The sequence below is a fragment of the Erpetoichthys calabaricus genome, chromosome 3 (assembly GCF_900747795.2).
Source record: "Erpetoichthys calabaricus chromosome 3, fErpCal1.3, whole genome shotgun sequence".
Lineage (NCBI taxonomy): Eukaryota > Metazoa > Chordata > Cladistia > Polypteriformes > Polypteridae > Erpetoichthys > Erpetoichthys calabaricus.
The window spans coordinates 226,840,002-226,863,023 of NC_041396.2; the positions used below are offsets into that span (position 1 = coordinate 226,840,002).

The 23,022-nt window shown below is 37.3% G+C and overlaps 1 protein-coding gene across 1 annotated transcript in view; it reads left to right on the forward strand.

Moving 5' to 3' along the window:
* Window positions 1-22,127, forward strand: part of ppil4 (peptidylprolyl isomerase (cyclophilin)-like 4) — a 44,683-nt gene extending 22,556 nt beyond the window's left edge. The window contains exons 7-13 of the mRNA XM_028797873.2: window positions 2,595-2,711; window positions 3,753-3,877; window positions 10,092-10,158; window positions 13,872-13,983; window positions 17,318-17,414; window positions 20,113-20,248; window positions 21,839-22,127. Coding sequence (XP_028653706.2) covers window positions 2,595-2,711; window positions 3,753-3,877; window positions 10,092-10,158; window positions 13,872-13,983; window positions 17,318-17,414; window positions 20,113-20,248; window positions 21,839-22,015 — 831 coding nt within the window. The 3' untranslated portion in view covers window positions 22,016-22,127. The remainder of the gene's footprint in view (window positions 1-2,594; window positions 2,712-3,752; window positions 3,878-10,091; window positions 10,159-13,871; window positions 13,984-17,317; window positions 17,415-20,112; window positions 20,249-21,838) is intronic.
* The last annotated feature ends 895 nt before the right edge of the window (window positions 22,128-23,022 follow it).

The window sequence follows — 23,022 nt, forward strand, 5'->3', positions numbered from 1 at the left end:
CAGGATTGTTTTTTGATTACTAAGCATAAACCAACAGTAATGAGAGATATTAAGTATGGAGTTTTCATTTCTCCCACAATTTTTCATTATATTTCATAAGAGCATTATAGTGTGGTAGAATACTTGGCACATGAATTTAAGTACATTTTGTATTATTTTTTTTTAAAAAAGAAACTTTTTCGCCGTAATGGTTATGATAATTTACCATTTTGAGAGGTTCTTAGGATATCAAATGCCTATAATTTTGTAACAGTTTTCTTATTTTTATGAAAATTCAACTTGTTAGGTATAGGTACCGTTCTGCTTATTTTACATGACCAGCAATTTCACAGTGCAGGAAAAATCTTTACCCCCTTCCTGATATTTTCTGTTTGTTACAATGAATAGCTTCAGATCTTTAGACAAAATGTAATACTAGATAAAGGGAACCAGAGTAAACATAAAAACACTATTACGAAGTTGGCAATCATAATTGACAATTAATTGGTTTGTTGGATTGTTTAAAAAAAAAATGGAACTTTTATAAAATTTTCAGAACACTATTTTTTAGAAAAATGAATTACTTGCAGATATTTTAAGCAAAATATAGCTTTGTATAAAACATTTATATAATAATAAATTGAAAGAAATAGTAATAAAAAAAAATTAATACAGTAATAGCACTTCTGGCTTGTGTTGTGCAATGAAGACACACAAAAGATCCTTAAGAACAAATGTTTTTCACTCAGGGGACAAATAAAGTTTAATCTCCTGTGTTTGCAAGCATTTAATGCATAACCATAATTTAGCAGAGTACAGTAATCCCTCCTCCATCGCGGAAGTTGCGTTCCAGACCCCCCCGCGAAAGGTGAAAATCCGCGAAGTAGAAACCATATGTTTATATGGTTATTTTTATATTGTCATGCTTGGGTCACAGATTTGCGCAGAAACACAGGAGGATGTAGAGAGACAGGAACGTTATTCAAACACTGCAAACAAACATTTGTCTCTTTTTCAAAAGTTTAAACTGTGCTCCATGACAAGACAGAGATGACAGTTCCGTCTCATAATTAAAAGAATGCAAACATCTTCCTCTTCAAAGGAGTGCGCGTCAGGAGCAGAGACTGTCATAAAGACAGAGGAAAGCAAACAAATCAATAGGGCTGTTTGGCTTTTAAGTATGCGAAGCACCGTGGCACAAAGCAGTTACAATGAAGGCAGCAGCTCACACCCCCTCCGTCAGGAGCAGAGAGAGAGAGACAGAGAAAAACAAACAATTAAAAATCAATATGTGCCCTTTGAGCTTTTAAGAGAGCGAAGCACCGTGCAGCATGTCGCTTCACGAAGCAGCTGCACAGAAGGTAGCAAAGTGAAGATAATCTTTCAGCATTTTTAGACGAGCGTCCTTATCGTCTAGGTGTGCGAACATCCCCCCTGCTTAATCCCCCTACGTCAGGATCAGAGAAAGTCAGCACAAGAGTGAGAGAAAAGTAAGTTGGGTAGCTTCTCAGCCATCTGCCAATAGCGTCCCTTGTATGAAATCAACTGGGCAAACCAACTGAGGAAGCATGTACCAGAAATTAAAAGACCCATTGTCTGCAGAAATCCGTGAACCAGCAAAAAATCCGCGATATATATTTAAATATGCTTACATATAAAATCCGCGATAGAGTGAAGCCGCGAAACGCGATATAGCGAGGGATTACTGTATCCACGTCAAAACAAACAAACCAAAAAAAAAAACAAGTATAGCAGGTCAAAATCTGAACATTTACTAGCTAGTGGCTAATGACACATTTTTTTAGTCATCTATGATGAAATTCTGTTGTATATGCCTTGTTTTATTCCAAATGTAGAGGGCTAAACTATAAATTGAATTATTCCTCACTTCAAACTGAAAGTTATGTCATTATGCCTAGCCTAACAAACACTGCATTCATAGAAGTTAAAATATATAAATATTAATATATTTGGGGGGGGTGTTATAATCATTGGGGTATTTCAACATAGGATTTATAATGAATCATGTCATTATGATTTATCTTAAAATGTGTATGTTCTAATTTTATTCTCTGACTTTTTCTCACCTGTAACTGAAGAATACTGCTTAAAATCACTTTTATATCTGTACTGTTGAATTTATGAATTCGAAAATAATTCTGGATATTTTCATTTAAACAAACTCTTTAAATTTGTTTTTATAACAATAGCTTTTAAAATCTGGTCTGTCAGATAATCCCTCTGTTAAGTTTGTAACATTTTCTATTGTAAGATTTAGTATATTTTAATCATTAACTGATAAAAAAAAAAAAAAAAACTTGCTAAAGAGTATTATTTAGTGAGCAAGTCAAATTGATTCAAATTTCAAATGTCACAGACTACAGCTGCTTTAATTGTCCAAACCTGTCCCTTTTTTACTTTTGTGCCAAAGCTTAATTAATCCATTATTCAGTAAATCTTGTAAAAACAGTCTTTCTTGCACTGTTTTCAGAGCCTCTTACGTGAGTGACCAGACTTTGTTATTACTTAGCTTGTGCACAATTCCAGAATTAGACAATGAATTAGACTGGCATTAGCCATAGTCAATTAATTGTCATTTATCTTTATTTTGACAGAGTGGCAGAATTGGAGCTGATGAAGATATTGACAGTGACAAAGGTAAAACTACAGAGGAGCTCGATGAACTTGTTAAAGACAAAGAAGCAAAAACACAGGCCATTCTTTTGGAAATGGTAAGAAATTAAACTAGGGATGGGAAAACTGCTGAGAGAAGTTGTTGTTTAAACATTTTTAGTAACTTGGAAATAATGAATCACTGCACAAAACATAAATGCAAAAAAAGACTACTTAAATAGATAGAAATGGTATAGTAGTTACATACATGTATATAAAAGTGAGTTTAGCAGCCTTCATATCATTTTTTCACATAAATTTGTTTTACTTTGAAAATTGCTGTATTTTTGGGAATAAGTTTTAGAGAATGAGCAATTATTAGAATATATTTTTTCCCTTTTTTGCAATTAGAATAATTATTCTAAAAGTTAAACAGTGCCTGGTTCTGAGGCAGACTGCCTAAACCTTGGAGGTTTGTTTTTTTATCAATCAAGAAGTTTTTGTGTGTGTGTTTTTTTTGTTTGTTTTTTTGTGTGTTTGTGTTATAACTTTAGCTTATTACATTTTAATTTATGAAATGCAATGTTATATAAGCTCTAAATTATAGTCTCAATTAGAAGACTTTACACATTTAATACATTTCTAGGTGGCAGTATTATTGTGTATACTATGTATATGACAAATAAACATGACCTGCTATATGTAATGTTTAAAGATTATGTCTCTCTTTATCTCTCTGTTGAATTATATGCAATTAAATGATAAAAGCCAACTCAATACTTTATGCTAAATTCCTTAAAAACTGACCGTGCATGTGGATTTTATGTTTTTTTAAGGGTCATCTTCTCTGTTTTTCTATTTTACTTTTAAATATTTTATCTGGTCATCTAATCTCTATGTCTGGGTGACTCTGAGTGCACAATATTAATAAATATTATTTCATAGAAATGATCATCTAAAAACACATTGACGGAAACAATAAATGTTATATTATCTGTATAATGTAAGCATAAACTGTTGAATCTATTACCAAGGGTGACATTTGAAGTTGCTTCCTTTTAGTTGTATTTGTATCTCTTCTTTCCTAAATCTCTCTGTTACTTGAATTTTAGGTTACTAGAGGTACTCATTGATACATTTTATAATTTATTTTTTTTAAGATAGGAGACATACCTGATGCAGATATTAAACCCCCAGAAAATGTCCTGTTTGTTTGTAAACTGAATCCTATCACGACAGATGAAGATCTAGAAGTCATATTTTCACGTTTTGGAGAAATTAAAAGGTAAGTAGTTTATGTACCTATTAGCTGAATTTATTTCTAAAAGAGCTGTAATAGACTCTGAATCTGAAGTGCAAAGAGCAGAGAGAATGCATTAAAAATGACAAGTATACAAATAGGGCGAAATTTTGGGAGTGAATTGATAAATTAATTCATTTTCATTGTGATTTTTACTGTTTTTGGTTTCAGTATAATGAGATTTAGAAGTATAAAATCTAAAGATATATTTGAGCTACCTGTTAACGCTATAATGCATGTCTGCATGCAGCAACCATTGAAATCAAAATCAGGTAACAGTAGCCATCTCATTTTATTTTATCAAAAGACAAGGCTCTGATGAAAACACTGCACAACAGTAAGACGTATGCCAGGCCCTTCCACAATTTCTCCAAAGTTGTGCTGCCTTTACAATACTCCAAGTGTCAGACAGAAATTTAAATTGATCTAAAATAAGTGCCACTTTATGCAACCTCAGCTGGTTTGTGGTTGACTAGAATTATGAAAACATGCCTGAGCATAACCGTTAATTTTATATATATATATATATATATATATATATATATATATATATATATATAAAACTGTGCTATTGTTTTCAAAGGACTGAAACAGGTTTTATTGTAGTAATTGGCGGCACTTTCCTTTGTCCATTACTGCTTCAATTCTAAGACGTTTCTTTGATCAGTTTGAACAAAAGTATTAACCTCACTTGATCTTGCCACTTCTGTAATACAATTTTAAATATATGTATATTTACAATAGAAACAAGTTAAGTGACTTCCTAAGGTTCTCACAATGAGTCAGTGGAGATTTAACAGGTATCTTGTGATTTATACTCCCACACCTTGACGTATAGACCGCTCTGCCTTTTTAAGCTTTTTTAGTACAGTAATCCCTCCTCCATCGCGGGGGTTGCGTTCCAGAGCCACCCGCGAAATAAGAAAATTCGCGAAGTAGAAGCCATATGTTTATATGGTTATTTTTATATTGTCATGCTTGGGTCACAGATTTGCGTAGAAACACAGGAGGTTGTAGAGAGACAGGAACGTTATTCAAACACTGCAAACAAACATTTGTCTCTTTTTCAAAAGTTTAAACTGTGCTCCATGACAAGACAGAGATGACAGTTCTGTCTCACAATTAAAAGAATGCAAAAATATCTTCCTTTTCAAAGGAGTGCAAAGCAAGCAGTCAAAAAAAAAATCAATAGGGCTTTTTGGCTTTTAAGTATGCGAAGCACCGCCGGTACAAAGCTGTTGAAGGCGGCAGCTCACACCCCCTCTATCAGGAGCAGGAAGAGAGAGGAGCCACAGAAAAACAAATAAAGTCAAAAATCAATACGTGCCCTTTGAGCTTTTAAGTATGCGAAGCAATGTGTAGCATGTCCTTCAGGAAGCAGCTGCACACAGCCCCCCTGCTCACACCCCCCTACGTCAGCGCAAGAGAGAGAGAGAGAGAAAGTAAGTTGGGTAGCTTCTCAGCCATCTGCCAATAGCGTCCCTTGTATGAAATCAACTGGGCAAACCAACTGAGGAAGCATGTACCAGAAATTAAAAGACCCATTGTCCGCAGAAACCCGCGAAGCAGCGAAAAATCCGCGATATATATTTAAATATGCTTACTTATAAAATCCGCGATGGAGTGAAGCCGCGAAAGGCGAAGCGCGATATAGCGAGGGATCACTGTATACTGTACCAGTCAAAAGTCTGGACATATCCAGAAATTAGTGCTGGCCTTAGAGGAAGAGTTTACAAAAAAGCCATATGTGAAATTGGAAAATAAAAAGAAAAGTTTAAAATGTGCAAAGGAACAGACACTGAATGAAAGATGACTGGAAAAGTGTATTATGGCCAATATCTGGGAATCCGTTTGGCTTGTATTTAAGGAAGAAGCCAACTGACGACATGTAAGGCCTTTTCTTCTTCTTCTTCTTCTTCTTAAACTACAGACTCTGATGTCCTTATCGTCTTAGATGATAGACAGATGATGCTTTATTTGTTCCCATGGGAAAATTAAAACTTTGTGTTGTGCATCTGTGCCTTCTCTTTCTATCCTGGTTAGATGTGGTTTGCCCTCACTGTAGTGAACATGTTTGTGTGAAATCCTCCATTTGTTGGTAATCTGTCTCATGCAATATAAAAAAAAACAGTAGAGTGACGTGTTTCTTTAGAAAGTTGTTTGATTTTTGCCATTTTAAACCCAAAAGTGACATTTAGGAATGTCGGTAGCTTGCAACCTAAGTGAACAGAAGAACAGGTTTCAGTGGCGCTAATGCAATTACAAAGGCTTCTTTAATAACCAATTACCATTTATACATAACTAATTAAGAATAACAGGGCTCCAGACAAAAAAAAAAATTTGAGAGCCATTGGCTCCTAAACCCAAAATACTTAGGAGCCAAATGCTTTTTTTGGGAGCCATAATCTGTACCGCATGCCAAATGTGAAATAAACAAATAATATTTACATGTATTGTTTATTTGTTTCTTCGGTCTACCTCACACTGCCTGTCTGAGCTGTGTGACCTGCCTACTAGTGTCCTCTGCAAGGTCTTATAGATAATAATAACAGAAGAATAAATGACACATAAATGTGAACAGTGCAAATGTTTACTAATAAGCAATACTTCAAGTCCAGAGTCTTATACACAACATGTGTAAGGAACACTACAAATACAAACACTGAAAATGTCTTACACATAATAACACAAGAATTAACACAATAACAAACATTATAAAGAATAATTTCTGAAATAATCATTTTGCAATGAGTGTACAAATATAAAGAAATTAATTACTCTTCAAGTTCACTGTCACTAACCATTACAATGTCAGCATCATTAGGCCAGCCAGTATACTTTGGTCTGCGCTTTTTTTTTTGCTGGCTGACAACCAGCGCTTTACACTGGGCTCTGGGTCAAAAGGTTCAAGTGTAGGGCCCTCTGTACTGATCCCTTACCAAGTCTTCCAGTGTTTCTACACTTAGGGAGTTGTGCACTTTTGATTTTATTCTGTTTTGTGCTGAAAATCCTCGCTCGCACTGAACTGCAGATATCGGAAGCACCAGCATTATTTCGACTAAGTGAAACAGATTTTTAAAATCTGTACAGCACGGCTCCTTGCTCAGCATCACTGTCCATAGGTCACCGTAAGTCTTATCCATAAACTGACCCTTCACTAATATTTTCAACATTAGCCATTCCTTCTGCACAGCTGTGACATCACAGCCACTGTTTGATAAGAGCTCCCTGTACCATTTAACAAGTGTGTCTATCTCACTTTTGCCATAGCTATCAATGTCCTCTGGCCATGCATCATGACAAAACACTGAAAATGACTTGATGATTTCTGATCCCTTTGAATGTCCGTGCTGTGTAACACTTGACATCATGTTTGCAAACCTGATCTCCAATTCTTTAACAGTAATGTCAACTCTTTTTTCAATTGCGGCCTTTAGATCACTTCTGAATGTGGCCTGATTTTGGGGGGCCTTTCAATTTAACATTTTGGAAGGTTATGACTGTGTGGCTACTTGCAGCCCTCTCACTCCTGCTTGTTGATGGCCCTTCCTGTTGCACGGAACCTTTAGGCTGAGAACCTATGTGCTGTAAGAATTCCTGCAGCTTCCTTCTTTCAAAGCATTTTCCTTCAATCCTTTAATTGTTACCACACAGCCCACAATTGCAGCAACTGCCTGAGGAAGTATAAGAGAATTTTTTTTGAAGTGTAAGGCTCAGCTTTGAGACCTCTGAAAAAAGTGACAAAAGGCAACGAAAGACAGGCTTTCCATTTGCTGAACAATGTGTTTGGCTCTTCCCTTTATGTCTATGTTTTTGGACATGACTGCAAGGTGCTCCATATCATGATGCACAGCAGTGTACTGCCCCTGACCTGTTGCATAGTTTGAATGGAGAAAAACTGAGAGTGCCCGATAAATGTGTGGCAACCAGCGCTGAGTGTTTACTGTTGATGGGTTTTGTACGGTGCATCCTAACTCTGCTCCTATAGCCTTCAGCTCCCGCTTGCTTTTGGGACTGAAATGATACGTTTTCCACACTAGTTGTAGAAGGTCATAAACTTTTTCAGTCATTGGCACTGACCTTTTATGTGTTTAGCATTGCCAGTTCCAGCTGATGGGGTAGACAGTGGAAAGACAGAGCATGTTCACCTATCTCTTTTCTGAAAAGTGCCCCATATCCCCCGTTGCACCCATGTTCACGCTTGCACTATCTGCTCCAAAAGCACTTATTTTATGTACCCACCAATTTGGGTTGGTTGGTTCAGCATTCTGAAGCAGTAATTTTAATGGTGTTTTGAATCCCTTCTGCATGACCATAATCAATCTCAGCCAAACCTACTAGATGAGTCTTAGGTGTTCCATCAGATACATACCTACAGTATGTAATGACATTGTCTTTCCCTGAGACATCTGTTCCACTATCAGTTATAACAGAGATGTAATTTACCTTTAAAGCTTCTTCCAGCACATTACTTTTTAATTCATCTGCAATGCAACCTACAAACTCTGCACATGCTGTATCATTATCATATGTTTTTGACACATCCATGCCATTCCTCTTCATCAGCAGAATTTGAGATTTAAACTTTGTGAACGGTATTTCTTCCAGTGCAATCATATATGCTGCATTGAATTTTATTTTTAATTCTTTCATCTCATTTTCTGTCACTTTCTTACAAGCACGTTGCACTGCCTTTGCTATGGGGGGTGTCACGAGGAGCAGACCTAGCGATCACACAGTCTCTGGTATTCTTGTGTTTCTTACTCTCCCCATGCTTTTTCACAGTTTCCTTTTTAAAATGGCTCGTACCACAAATGAATTCTGTTTTACCAGCAATTTCTTGTCCAGCTTGTGCACAAAAGCTGCAATACATCTTTCCCTTGTCATAACGTAACCAAGTGAACTCCTGTAACCAAGCCACTTTAAACTGTCTTCCAGGCGTCGGAGCCACAGGCGCAGAAGACTTTGCTAACGGGACAGAGTTGTCATCCTTTAATAACTGTACATTTCCGGACGCCGGTGGCTGTACCTCAGATAACCTGACTGAATTATGTTCAGTTTGTTCAGACGTAGACAAGGCAGGATTTGGATGAGTGGGCATTGAGGAAAAAGTCGGAAATTTTTCGTTTGGGCATTTTGCGTGTTACGTGGAAAGTTAGGACGGAATTCGAGGAGTAGTCGTGGCCCGATTCTCTACTATTTCAGATCCCTATACGCAGCAGTTAGCAAGATGACGTTTGAAGCAGAGTGGGAGTGTCAGATGATGCCTCGCTTTGGTTTGGCTTTAATCACATGATAGTGTAATAGGAAAGGCAGACTCAGGCTGAGAGTGTTCGCACGTAATTAAAAGCCGTTTCTGCTGCTTTAAATTTAAAACTTTTCTTAGATTGAGAGAGAGAGTCGCCACCGGCGACTGGAATGGAAAAATTTGTCGCAAAATAGAAAATCAAGTCGCCCTGGCGACCATTTTAGTCGCCATCTGGAGCCCTGAATAAGCTAAGAGAGGCCACCATTAGGACACTGACAGAATGGCTGCTGAATATGGGGTTTACAGTCACATATGAATAATACATTAAAATCAATTATTTTAAGCAGTAATACCCAATAGAAACACAAATGATTTAAAAACACAGAGGAGATGATTTAATAGTATCTTGATAAAGAAGGTATCAATTTCTATCAAAAACATGAACATTTCTGGGTGTGTCCAGATTTTTGACTGATAGTGGATGTGTTGATACAGAACTTATTTTGGGTGTAAATATACAATTGAAATAAGTTCAGTGTTGAGTTAAAAATTGCTTTGAATTCATACTTTCTGAACTAGTTTGACAATAAAGTTTTTTTTCTTTTTTCCTGTTACCTTGGAATAAAGGGTTCCATAAAAGTGGTATGTTACTGTGGAAAACTTGGATTGGAGTTGTACCTTTTAAGGTGTTACATATACGTTCAGTGCTTATGAATCTATAAAAATAGTGGCAGGTGACATAGAGAGAAAAGGTGTCAGTCCAAAGGACGTGTAAGACTGAAAAGTATAGAAAGGTAAATTGAAATTGCTGTACTTGGACTTTCTCAATGTTCTTAAATAAAAAGTTAAGCCACAAAATTTAATGAAAAGATTTCTTGCATGTTAATTCAGTATGCTTTTACATCATAAATTGCAAATTCATATTTCTGACAATGATTTTATGTTTTACAGTTGTGAAATCATTCGAGACTGGAAAACAGGAGAATCCCTATGCTATGCTTTCATTGAATTTGAAAAGGTAGGGCAGTGTTTAGTAATGTTATCCAAGTTAAGAGTATGCACATAGCATAGGCATATATATGTCTGGTAGTATATAGTAAGTGTTTTGTTTTTAATTACATTTCATCTTGTTTTATTTGGTTTTCAGTCATTTTTTTTTTTTTTTCAGTCGTAGTGTTACCTAGATTTATGATTTTTCTCCAGGTATGCTTTCCAGAACACATTTTGATAGTGAGACGATGAAACTCGCTTTCAGGTCTTAACAAAGTGACTTTTTATTAAAACATTTCAAATTTGAGGCATCTGCTCAACAAATTGACCTATTAAGGTAGACCCAATTTCCATCTCATGCTTGCAGAGGTATTTATTTAACTTGTATACTTACAGTATATTCAGTGTACATCCTATTCTATTCAGTTTTTATTATCCGTTTATCCACTGTATACATGTATTCCTTTTCTGAGCATACTGATCTGCAATTTTGCTTAATAGTTACAGCCATGAGACTATTTTAAAATTTGTAATGACTATAATTCAGTCCTCTCAATAAAATACCAATAAAATACAGAATCTTATAATATTTAGTGGGCATATTTTTGGCATTGATCAACACCAAAGCTAAAAAGTCAAAGTGAAAGGAAAATTCTCCTGATTTTTTTTTTTTTTTTTTTTTTTTTTTAATATATAAGTATTATACATTAAAAACTGTCAACGAATGGTTATGTAGGTGTGCAGCTCCTTGAATGAGTATATTCCTAATAGGATTGATGTATGCCTTTTACCTGAAGAACATTTATTTATTTAGTTATTTTTAATCCCTTCAGTGTGGCTTTGGCTGTATTTCTCATATGTAAAAATGAAATCATCTCACAGAACTCTAGCTTCTTGATGACTACAGGGCTTGTTCTTCCAGAATTTGTATATAATTTTGGTAGCGATTTTGCCTTTTACATTTACAAGTATTTCTTTTACTGATGAAAAGATTAATCATTATAACATTTTGCTACCACCTCAATAAATTTGTAGTTTCAGGCTTGTGAAAACATAGCAGTTTTTACTGTTGTGGTTTCGTTGCAGTTTTGGTTTCATCAGACAACCTAATTGTATTAATTCCTCTCTATCTTCTTTCCACGGTGGTTTTGGTTTGTCACCTTCATATGAAGTTTAGTTTGGTAAAGCAGCCACATATCTCTTATCACACCAGCAGTGTCCTGCAAGTCACCTCTGCTCTCATGTTGGCCTTCCTTACTTATGACCTCATTTCCCAAATACTCAGAAAAGTCCTTACAATCATACTGTAATTTTTCAATTTTATTAAAAATGTACTTTATATTACATTAGAGTGGTGTCAGTTCTGGAATTTTTTTCTTTCACCGTTCCTTCAATTGCTGTTGTATTTGGTTTGAGTGTTGCCTTGTTTTCCTTATGGCATTTCATAGGAAGAGTATTAATTGTGGATTTTCCTGCCATATCTGTCTTTACCCCAGATATATGGCAAGTAACTTTAAAGTACATAGGTGGATTTTGGACTTCGGCTTGCTCATTATTTATTTCCTAAAGTCAGTCTGTTACACATTAGCCTTGTAGACTCTGTTATAGCAGAGCTGAATAGTTATTAGTTCAGTTATTTTCTTTGTTCTTTACTTAATTAAGAATGCGTTTTTTTTTTGGTATTGTATTTTTTGCCCCAGTCACTGACAAAATATCTGCATTTGATGGATTAAGATTTCATAATTGTACTACATTACAAAATCAGATGACATAAATACATTTTATATAGCCATTGTAAAATCATATTTTTAGTGTTATATTAAACATATTTTATCCTTTCATTTTGGTTTAGCATATAATACGTGATGATATAGTATCCATTGTTATTTTACTCAGGTTTAATTTGTGTTTTTGGTGCTAGCTGACTTTTGTTTCTCTAACCAGTGTTGCTTAAATTGAATTATTTATCAATTATCTCCAGGAACTTTAAAGACTTGTAAGAAGAAAAGATGCAGCTCTTTAAACAGTCTTGTTATTTTTGACTTGTCTTCTTGCATACATTTCTTTCGTTCAGTCTGCTAACAATGGAGAATTGTGTTAGATGGCACATTTAATAATGATTTGATTAGTCATTTTCATTTGTTGTTCTGTTATCATTAGTAACTAGTTATTCCATCTGATGCAAAAAAGTAATGTTATTTGATATGTATTGTTTGTCGTGAAAATGTAATTCATAATTATATGTTCATATATCTACATAAGCACGGAAATGTTGTTCTTTGAGTGTATACATACATTTTAGAACCTGGTTACTCCAGTTAAGTGTCCTGGGGCTTGAAGCCTATCCCTGTAGTACAGGGTGCATGGCAGGAATTAACACTAGGCGTTGTGTCCATACTTTGCAGACACACTCACTCATACAGTTCGAATTTAGAGTTGCTGTATACCTACTATGAACATCTTTGACATATATTTGACATATAAGAAGAAAACTGGAATATTCTGAGAGAAAAACCAACCCAAACTGAGGGACACCACACGCAGACAGTTCAACAGCTTGTATTTGATCCCAGCACTTAAGTACTATGTGGTGGCAGCCCAACCACTGTAAGTCCAATGCTACAAAAATGAATATCATCAAACTGTACCATTATGAATAGCATATGAAGAAAACCGGATGCACATTAGCATTTGTAACAATACATCAGTAAATAAGCAGCAACATAAACACCTCCTAAGTCAGTAAGAGACACAGCACCATTTCACACAGTTGTACAGCAACATTATGATGTCGTACAGTAGCTTCTCGACTTCTTTCTAACATAATTGTGCCAATGTTTTCCACTCACACTGTTGTATTAAAGTTTCTAATGTAAACTTCACTGCAATTGTCTTTTTTATTAATTATTGAGACTTATTTTAATAAATTACGGTAAATATAGCATAACATAAATAATCATTTTGTTTTACTTAAGTAATATGATTTAGCTGTATTTGATAGCTATTGTTAGTAGTACAGACTTACTTCACTTCTCATTTTATGGTGGCCTCTAAGGTGATCCAGGCCCACCTCACACAGAAATGTGGCAACCAAAAAATGAGGAGTTGGTTACAACTAATTTGTTATAAATACCCATAAATGATGAATTCTTTGTTCCACTGTTATGTATTTTAGTTGTGCCTTATTTTATATGGCAGTATCTTAATTTATATTTAATTTGAGTATAATTCTAGACTCCTTCTCATTGCCCACTGTCTAGGACCAAGAATACATCTAATTTCCACTGGACATTCTCAGATATTTAGACATTAATTGATCAAAGAATTTGTAGCTTGTTTTATCTTAAAGTTCAAAACTCAGTAGGGAGGATGCATTTTATGAAGTGCACATGCATCCTTAGCGTCCTAGGAGGTGGAAGCTGGCTCTTGAACACTGGACTTGAAAGCATTTGTTTTAAGTAAATAATATGTAATTTCTGGTAGTACTTTGTACCCAGACTGGTCATTTATAAATATTAAGTAACTCTTTTGCTTGATTGACAGTTTTAAGATAAAGGCATAGTTTTATAGTTACATAAAACTATGCCTTTATATATAGTATAAGTATTTATAGTATGTAAATGTTGCTTCTGTCATATTTAATGGTGTATAATTAGTCAAATATTTAAATCCTCTTCTAGACTAAATCTTCTGTTTTCCTTGCTAAATTTTAACAAATACAGTGTGATTTTTTGTGTTTAGGCAGAAGACTGTGAAAAGGCTTATTTCAAGATGGACAATGTACTTATTGATGATCGTAGGATACACGTTGATTTTAGCCAGTCTGTGGCCAAAATAAAGTGGAAAGGAAAAGGTAGTGTTTTCTCTCTTTATTCCTTTATATACAGTGGGTACAGAAAGTATTCAGACCCCCTTCAATTTTTCACTCTTTGTCATATTGCAGCCATTTGTGTGTGTTGTTCTCAATGGCCTCCTCAAACTCCTCCCATGCCCGAGTTTTTGCCTCAGCAACCACCGAAGCCGCATTCCGCTTGGCCTGCTGGTACCTATTAGCTGCCTCCAGAGTCCCACAGGACAAAAGGGTCCGGTAGGCCTCCTTCTTCAGCTTGACAGCATCCCTCACCGCCGGTGTCCACCAACGGGTTCAGGGATTGCCGCCACGACAGGCACCGACCACCTTATGGCCACAGCTCCGGTCAGCCGCCTCAACAATAGAGGCACAAAACATGGCCCATTCAGACTGAATGTCCCCCACCTCCCTCGGGATGTGGTCGAAGTTCTGCCGGAGGTGGGAGTTGAAGCTACTTCTGACAGGGGACTCTGCCAGACATTCCCAGCAGACCCTCACAACATGTTTGGGCCTACCAGGCCTGACCGGCATCCTCCCTCACCATCGAAGCCAACTCACCACCAGGTGGTGATCAGTTGACAGCTTCACCCCTCTCTTCACTCCAGTGTCCAAGACATGTGGCTGCAAGTCCGACGACATGACCACAAAGTCGATCATTGAACTGAGGACTAGGGCATCCTGGTGCCTAGTGCACATATGAATACCCCATGCTTGAACATGGTGTTCGTTATGGACAATCCGTGACGAACAAGAAGTCCAATAACAAAACGCCACTTGGGTTCAGATGGGGGGGGGGGGGGGGCATTCCTCCCAATCACGCCCTTCCAGGTCTCACTGTCATTGCCCATGTGAGCATTGAAGTCTCCCTGCAGTACGAGGGAGTCCCCAGAAGGTATGCCCTCTAGCACCCCCTCCAGGGACTCCAAATAGGGTGGGTACTCCAAATTGCTGTTCGGCGCATAAGCACAAACAACAGTTAGGACCCGTCCCCCCACCCGAAGGAGGAGGGAGGCTACCCTCTCGTCCACCGAGGTAAACCCCAATGTACAGGCTCCAAGTCATGGGGCAATAAGTACACCCACTCTGCACCTCTCACCGGGGGCAACTCCAGAGTGGTAGAGAGTCCAGCCCCTCTCAAGGAGATTGGTTCCAGAGTCCAAGCAGTGTGTTGAGGTGAGCCCGACTATATCTAGCCAGAACCTCTCGACCTCACGCACTAGCTCAGGCTCCTTCCCCTTCAGAGAGGTGACATTCCACGTCCCAAGACCCAGCTTCTGTAGTCGAGGATCGGACTGCCAAGGTCCCCGCCTTCGGCCACCACCCAACTCACACTGCACCCGACCTCCTTGGCCCCTCCCATAGGTGGTGAGCCCATGGGAAGGGGGACCCACGTTGCCTCTTCAGGCTGTGCCCGGCCGAGCCCCATGGGTGCAAGCCTGGCCACCAGGTGCTTGCCATCGAGCCCCACCTCCAGACCCGACTCCAGAGGGGGGCCCCGGTGACCCGCATCCGGGCGAGGGAAAACGCCATCCAAATTTTTTATTCATCATAGAAGGTCTGCTGAACCGCACTTTGTCTCATCCCTCACCTAGGACCAGTTTGCCTTGGGTGGCCCTACCAGGGACATAAAGCCCTGGACAACAGAGCTCCTAGGATCATCGGGACACGCAAACCCCTCCACCACGATATGGTGGCGGTTCGAGGAGGGGATAAAAATATGTGACTGTTATTAATATAGCTTGGACCATTTATGTCCATTCTCAGAACAAAGAAAATATTCTCTATGGCCATTAAAATTTATTTAAGAATCAAAGTAGATGCTAAAAACCTTGCTGATAAACAGGAATCAGTCAAACAGTTTTCTTTTTATGTAAAGACAATTATAAAACACAGAAATAGAAACTGGAAGGCTTAGGAAATGTTGCACACATAACCAGATTAAGGGATGAAGCTGGTTAAAGGTTAATGGGTAGCTTACTTGGGATGAAACGATCAGTGGAAATATAATTGTATTATTACAGCAACTCTATGATAGAGCATATAGAAGAACAGGGTGAACCTCTGAATGTGTGGCTGTGTAGCGCAGGCTGTGCTTGTCTTTTTATTGTGTCACTGCTCCCTGATGGCAGGTATAGAAAACACGATGAAATTATTTTCAGGCTTTTATTAAAATGTATTTAATGTACTGAGGAGAAAGGCAAATACTCATGTCACTCATGCCTCAGAGAAGTAAATATAATATATTCTAAATAACAACCATCCACCACTAGTAGGTGTAAATAAAATATGTTGATTTTTGAATGAGCTAAAATAGTAAGAAATGATTCAACATCATATGAATCATCGTTAACTCAAAAGTGTAATCTGACACAAAATCTTCTTACATGCTCACAAGTAGATATAAAAAGCTGACCTCTCATTGTGTGGCGGAACAGGAAGACCCTTTACTAGAGTGCATAGGTTCACCACTGCACATTTGGTTCTTGAGCTGACTTATTTTGTGCGTTGTAAAGTGCATTGTGGTAGAATAATCTACAAAAGATGCTGCATAAAATAAACTGTTAATGATTGTCTGCTAGAAGATAGTTGTAAAATGAGGATGTGCTTTATATACAGTTGTTCACACAAAAGAAAACATTGTGGGCTACCTACAGGATTCCTGGATTTCTCTTGTTTGGTAATAACTTAATTTTCTTGGTATTGTGAGAGAAGCTGTTGTATTACTCAGTATAAATGTGTTTATAGGTTCATTGATCTCCAATAGAAAACTGTGAGAAGAGTGACACAATTGCAAATGTCACAAGCCTGACAGTGATTTTCTGACAAACCTTATTTGAAACATTTTTTGTATGCTTGGCCTTTCCACCAGGTGGTTTGTATTTCCTCCCACATTCCCAAAGTGTGTGTGTAAGTGTGCCCTGCAGTGGACTGGTGTCCAAAGGTTTTTCCTGCCTTATGTCCACTGATACCAGGATAGACATCTGTATCCTACAGCCCTGAATTAAATTAATTAAAAAATTAGAGGAGAACTTGAATCAGTTATGCCACTACAAGGGTTTGAAAATTTTTTTCACCAAATTGATGTGTAACAATATGTGCTATAGAAAAGAAATATGCACGTATGCAGATAATTACAGTTTAACTATTCAATACAATTGTTTTAATTGCATACTTTTTATATGCACTTTTTCTGTTATGGTATAATTTTACATTCTACATTAACTTACATAAACAATGTAGAAACTCAAATGACAAATGTGATATTTGTGTACTAGACACACAACCTTGCATAAATATACATACTGTAGAATAATTTACTATGTTCTTTTGATTTTAGGGGGAAAGTATACAAAAGATGACTTTAAAGCTTATGAGAAAGATGTCGAGCAACGTTCTAAGTTGGTTCTCAAGGAAAAAGCTAAACCCAGACAGGAGTATCCTTTTTATTTATTTATGTATGTATGTATGTATGTATGTATGTATGTATGTATATTATATTATATATATATATATATATATATATATATATATATATATATATATATATATATATATATATGTGGTTGAAATAGTTTACTGTCAAATAATGCAAAAAGTACGCGACACGTGTTTCGCCCTAATTCTGGGCTCATCAGGCATACGCACTCTACTGCACTCCCTCTCGGGACACCGTGGTTCGATTCCCGAGAGGGAGTGCAGTAGAGTGCGTATGCCTGATGAGCCCAGAATTAGGGCGAAACACGTGTCGCGTACTTTTTGCATTATTTAACAGTAAACTATTTCAACCATTCTATGATCTGCTTCTCACAACTGAGGGCATCGTGGCGGATGTTAGCCAACTTGCTGACCAACCACAAGCGTTACCTGGTAGGTAACCACCCATACAATCAGATTGTGATTCAGACTACGAATGCCGTGAATATATTATATATATATATATATATATATATATATATATATATATATATATATATATATATATATATAAAATATAATCACAGTGCATCCGGAAAGTATTCACAGCACCTCACTTTTTCCACATTTTGTTATGTTACAGCCGTATTCCAAAATGGATTAAATTCATTTTTTTCCTCAGAATTCTACACACAACACCCCATAATGACAACATGAAAAAAGTTTACTTGAGGTTTTTGCAAATTTATTAAAAATAAAAAAACTGAGAAATCACATGTACATAAGTATTCACAGCATTTGCTCAATACTTTGTCGATGCACCTTTGGCAGCAATTACAGCCTCAAGTCTTTTTGAATATGATGCCACAAGCTTGGCACACCTATCCTTGGCCAGTTTCGCCCATTACTCTTTGCAGCACCTCTCAAGCTCCATCAGGTTGGATGGGAAGCGTCAGTGCACAGCCATTTTAAGATCTTTCCAGAGATGTTCAATCGGATTCAAGTCTGGGCTTTGGCTGGGCCACTCAAGGACATTCACAGAGTTGTCCTGAAGCCACTCCTTTGATATCTTGGCTGTGTGCTTAGGGTGGTTGTCCTGCTGAAAGATGAACCATCGCCCCAGTCTGAGGTCAAGAGCGCTCTGGAGCAGGTTTTCATCCAGGATGTCTCTGTACATTGCTGTAGTCATCTTTCCTTTTATCCTGACTAGTCTCCCAGTCCCTGCCGCTGAACAACATCCCTACAGCATGATGTTGCCATCACCATGCTTCACTGTAGGGATGGTGCCGGGTTTCCTCCAAACGTGACGCCTGGCATTCACACCAAAGAGTTCAATCTTTGTCTCATCAGACCAGAGAATTTTCCTTCTCATGGTCTGAGAGTCCTTCAGGTGCCTTTTGGCAAACTCCAGGTAGGCTGCCATGTGCCTTTTACTAAGGAGTGGCTTCCGTCTGGCCACTCTACCATACAGGCCTGATTGGTGAATTGCTGCAGAGATGGTTGTCCTTCTGGAAGGTTCTCCTCTCTCCACAGAGGACTTCTGGAGCTCTGACAGAGTGACCATCGGGTTCTTGGTCACCTCCCTGACTAAGGCCCTTCTCCCCCTATCGCTCAGTTTAGATGGCCGGCCAGCTCTAGGAAGAGTCCTGGTGGTTTCGAACTTCTTCCACTTACGGATGATGGAGGCCACTGTGCTCTTTGGGACCTTCAAAGCAGCAGAAATTTTTCTGTAACCTTCCCCAGATTTGTGCCTCGAGACAATCCTGTCTCGGAGATCTACAGACAATTCCTTTGACTTCATGCTTGGTTTGTGCTCTGACATGAACTGTCAACTGTGGGACCTTATATAGACAGGTGTGTGCCTTTCCAAATCATGTCCAATCAGCTGAATTTACCACAGGTGGACTCCAATTAAGCTGCAGAAACATCTCAAGGATGATCAGGGGAAACAGGATGCACCTGAGCCTAATTTTGAGCTTCATGGCAAAGGCTGTGAATACTTATGTACATGTGCTTTCTCAATTTTTTTATTTTTAATAAATTTGCAAAAACCTCAAGTAAACTTTTTTCACGTTGTCATTATGGGGTGTTGTGTGTAGAATTCTGAGGAAAAAAATGAATTTGATCCATTTTGGAATAAGGCTGTAACATAACAAAATGTGGAAAAAGTGATGCGCTGTGAATACTTTCCGGATGCACTGTATATAATGTGTGTGTGTGTGTGTGTGTTTTTTTTTTTTAAATGAAGAGCTCAGGTATTTTAAAAGTCTGACCTTAAATAATTTTCTGTGACATTATGGACAGATGGATTATGGCTTTATCCTTTCTCTGTAACATCCAGATGTGACCCATGCTGATTTAAAATAAATTAAATAATTCATAAATTAGTGACCAAAAGACGAGTGATGTTCAAAAATCTTCACTAAGAATTGGATGAAGCTAGTAAGACACGGTGTTCATACTGTAAGCATAACTGAACGATGATAATTAGAGAAATGTTCATTAAATATAATCAACGTATTTTCTAGCACACAACCAAGTTTTTGTGAAATAAATATTGTTTTGGCAAATGTTTATAGTATACTAAAATGGGGAACAATTTTAGTAGACATTTTTTATTCAGGGAGAATTTTCATTTAAAATATATGTATTCTTTAATTTAGAAATATATTTATTATAGATAGTGTCATATTGCATTTGTTCTTAATTACTTTAAAGTTCTAGTTATAATCTCCTGTTGGATGAAGATGAAGATGGTGCTGGATCAAGCCATCAGTCTTCAGGAAAAAAACATAAAATGAAGAAACATCACCATTCTGATTATGACAGTGGAAAGAAGTCAAAGAAATCAAAGGTAATCTTTAATTATTTTTCTTGTAATCTTGGTATTGCAGTAATAAAATTGTGCTCAGTATTGATGTGTTTGGAGTTCAGAGTTGCATAAAAATAGCAACAAAAGTCCTTTAAACACACTTGAAGAAAAAATATTGAAGCCTTTGTTAAGCAAGCAACACACATTACAACTTCTTCAACTGTTTACTCCAGTTGAGGGTTCCTCAGAATTAAAAGGTTTCATCCTCAGTTGTATCGAGCTGTAGAAAAGCAGTCTGCAAAATTGAAAAGCTGGTGACTCAAGCGTAGTTACTCGCATCATTTCCCTCAGCTTCATTTACTCTTATATCAAAGTGAAATTTTCAATAGTGGGTCAGCAGGTCAGGAAAGAACTTTTGCATTAACATGTTGTGCACCAGGTTGGTGATAAAATGAAAAATGAAATGGTCATAATTGAATAAATCACCTAGGTACGTCTAGCATTTGTGTCCTTCTGACTATTGAGTCATTATAGCAGTGCATGATCGGTGACCAAAGTAAACTATCAACCCCATAAATAATAACAGACTGCTTCAATAGCCCATTTTATCGCAAGACATTCATACGTAATGAGGTGTTCCTGCTCATTATGGGATGGGGTGGGGGGTTTGGGTGTGCCAAAAAAGTCGTTTTAAACACATTTGATTCTTGCACTTGAAGCAAATATATTGAAGCCTTTATTAAACACAAACCAAACAGCAGTTTCTTCAGTCCTTTGATTCTGGTTGAGGGTTCTTTGGCATAAAAAAAAATTGAAAGACAGGACCAGCAGCTTCAAGGACTGTCTGCAAAATACAAAAGTGTGCCAGGAAGTGAACAGAAAGCATATTGACTTAGTTGGCTGTAAAGGTTTGTATTACTGTGAGATATGAGATTGAGTGAAAGAAGTCCCTCGAATGTCCTCTTTTTCTCCCCCCATACGTATTATTGCCAGGGTTACACCAAGCCATACCTCAATACTCCTCACACAGGCATGTCAGGCCCTCTCCCATGTTCTCCATAAAAAGTAAAATGATCCTCTATGTTGAAAGGAACTCTCACCTTCCATGAATGAACTCAGGTTCACCTGACTCCTCCAGTAGGTAGCGTTGTTTTCCCTGTAATATCCACAACTTCTCTGCTGTTGTTCCTTGCCTCTCTTCTCCTATCTCTCCTACCACTGCCCCCTCACCTTTTTAGGTATGGTCAGACCCTCCCCTTTTAGATTTAATTGGCCCTCCGAGTCAGGTGCTCCTTTCCAGGTAATTCATAGGTTCCTAATACCTAGTCAGATTTTTTTTTTCTGTAATGATGAAAAGGTCCAACCTGACAATTACACCAACCACACATGACAAGTGTTACAAAGGAGCATTATATGTATGTATGTATGTGTACAAAATATGTGATAATATTTAAATGGATCAGTAGCCTCAATAAGTATGAGTAGGAAATCAAGCAATCTTTCATGTTGATGTATATTTGGCATTTGCAGAATGGAATAAAGTCTTTATGATAATAGAGATGTTCAGTTATTTATTCTCACTGTACACTCAAAAATTATTTAAAATTGTGTTCTTTTGTTCTTTGTACACAGGATTCTCACCGCTATAGCTACAGTCCAGAGGAGCAGCATCTTAAAAGAAAAAATGAGAAGAAGGCAGAGCGGCACCGAAGCCGATCACGTGATCGAGACAGCCACTATAAATATAGCAGGGACAGAAGCAGAAGCCCCAGAAAGGTTAAAGACAAAGAGCGTAGCCACCACAGATAGAAACTGGTGTTTTTTATACAGAGGTTTATACTTTTTTTTGTGTAAAGGGAAAACAAAATGAAGCATTCAGCTGTTTAGTTAATAATAAAAATCATGTTTTTGTAAGAATAAAGTGTTTTTAATTTTTGACCAAACAAAATGTAGCAGCTGTCTGCTGGTTAAAGGAAATCTAAAATGGGAGTAACTGTACAGTTGGTTACAGATGATTATAATAAAAAGGTATGCATGATATCGATAATTGCAAAATCTAAAAAAATACCAAAAGGTAAGGTATAAATAAGTAAGATATAATTATACAAGGGGTTCTAGATACACCACAAAAAATAAGTGATTTAAGTATTTACATATTATAAGTTGCTTATGTGCCCACAGTTAGAAGTGCCAAATAATCTAACATGAACATCTTTGGAATGTGGGAGGGATAGCAGCATAACCTGGACAAGACTATGCAGACCCCATACAGACGGTGAGTGTGGGATCCATGAAGCAACAGTACCATAGTGCCACCACCACTTTGATATGATGTACCGAAAAAAGCTCTTTAAATAATTGGCATCTTATTTTTGTAATGGAGTGCTACACAAAATGGCGTGAGGCTTTGAAAACACAATTAAAACAGGACAGGGACACTCCCATGCCTGCACAAAAAAAGCTCCACAGAAAGTAGCCTGGCCTGACAACTTCACAGGCAGGCTTCAGGCCTATCCAGGCCTCAAAAATTGGGAACAGAGTTACGAAGTTCAAATAACTTCTAAATGTCCCAACATCTTTCAAAATGACCCTCAAGGGACAGGAAAACCATAAAAAAAACTTTGGAAAATCCAAATTTATTTATATAAACAGAAGAAGAACAAAAATGGCCAATACAGGCAATCCAAGTCATACAAGTCCAAATCTGTAAAATGAACAAAAGCAATAATTCAAGAAGCCAGAAAATCAATACAGTAAATGAAGCAAACTCCAGACAACAATGAACTACTGAGGCATCTGCTCTCGGATTCCAAAGG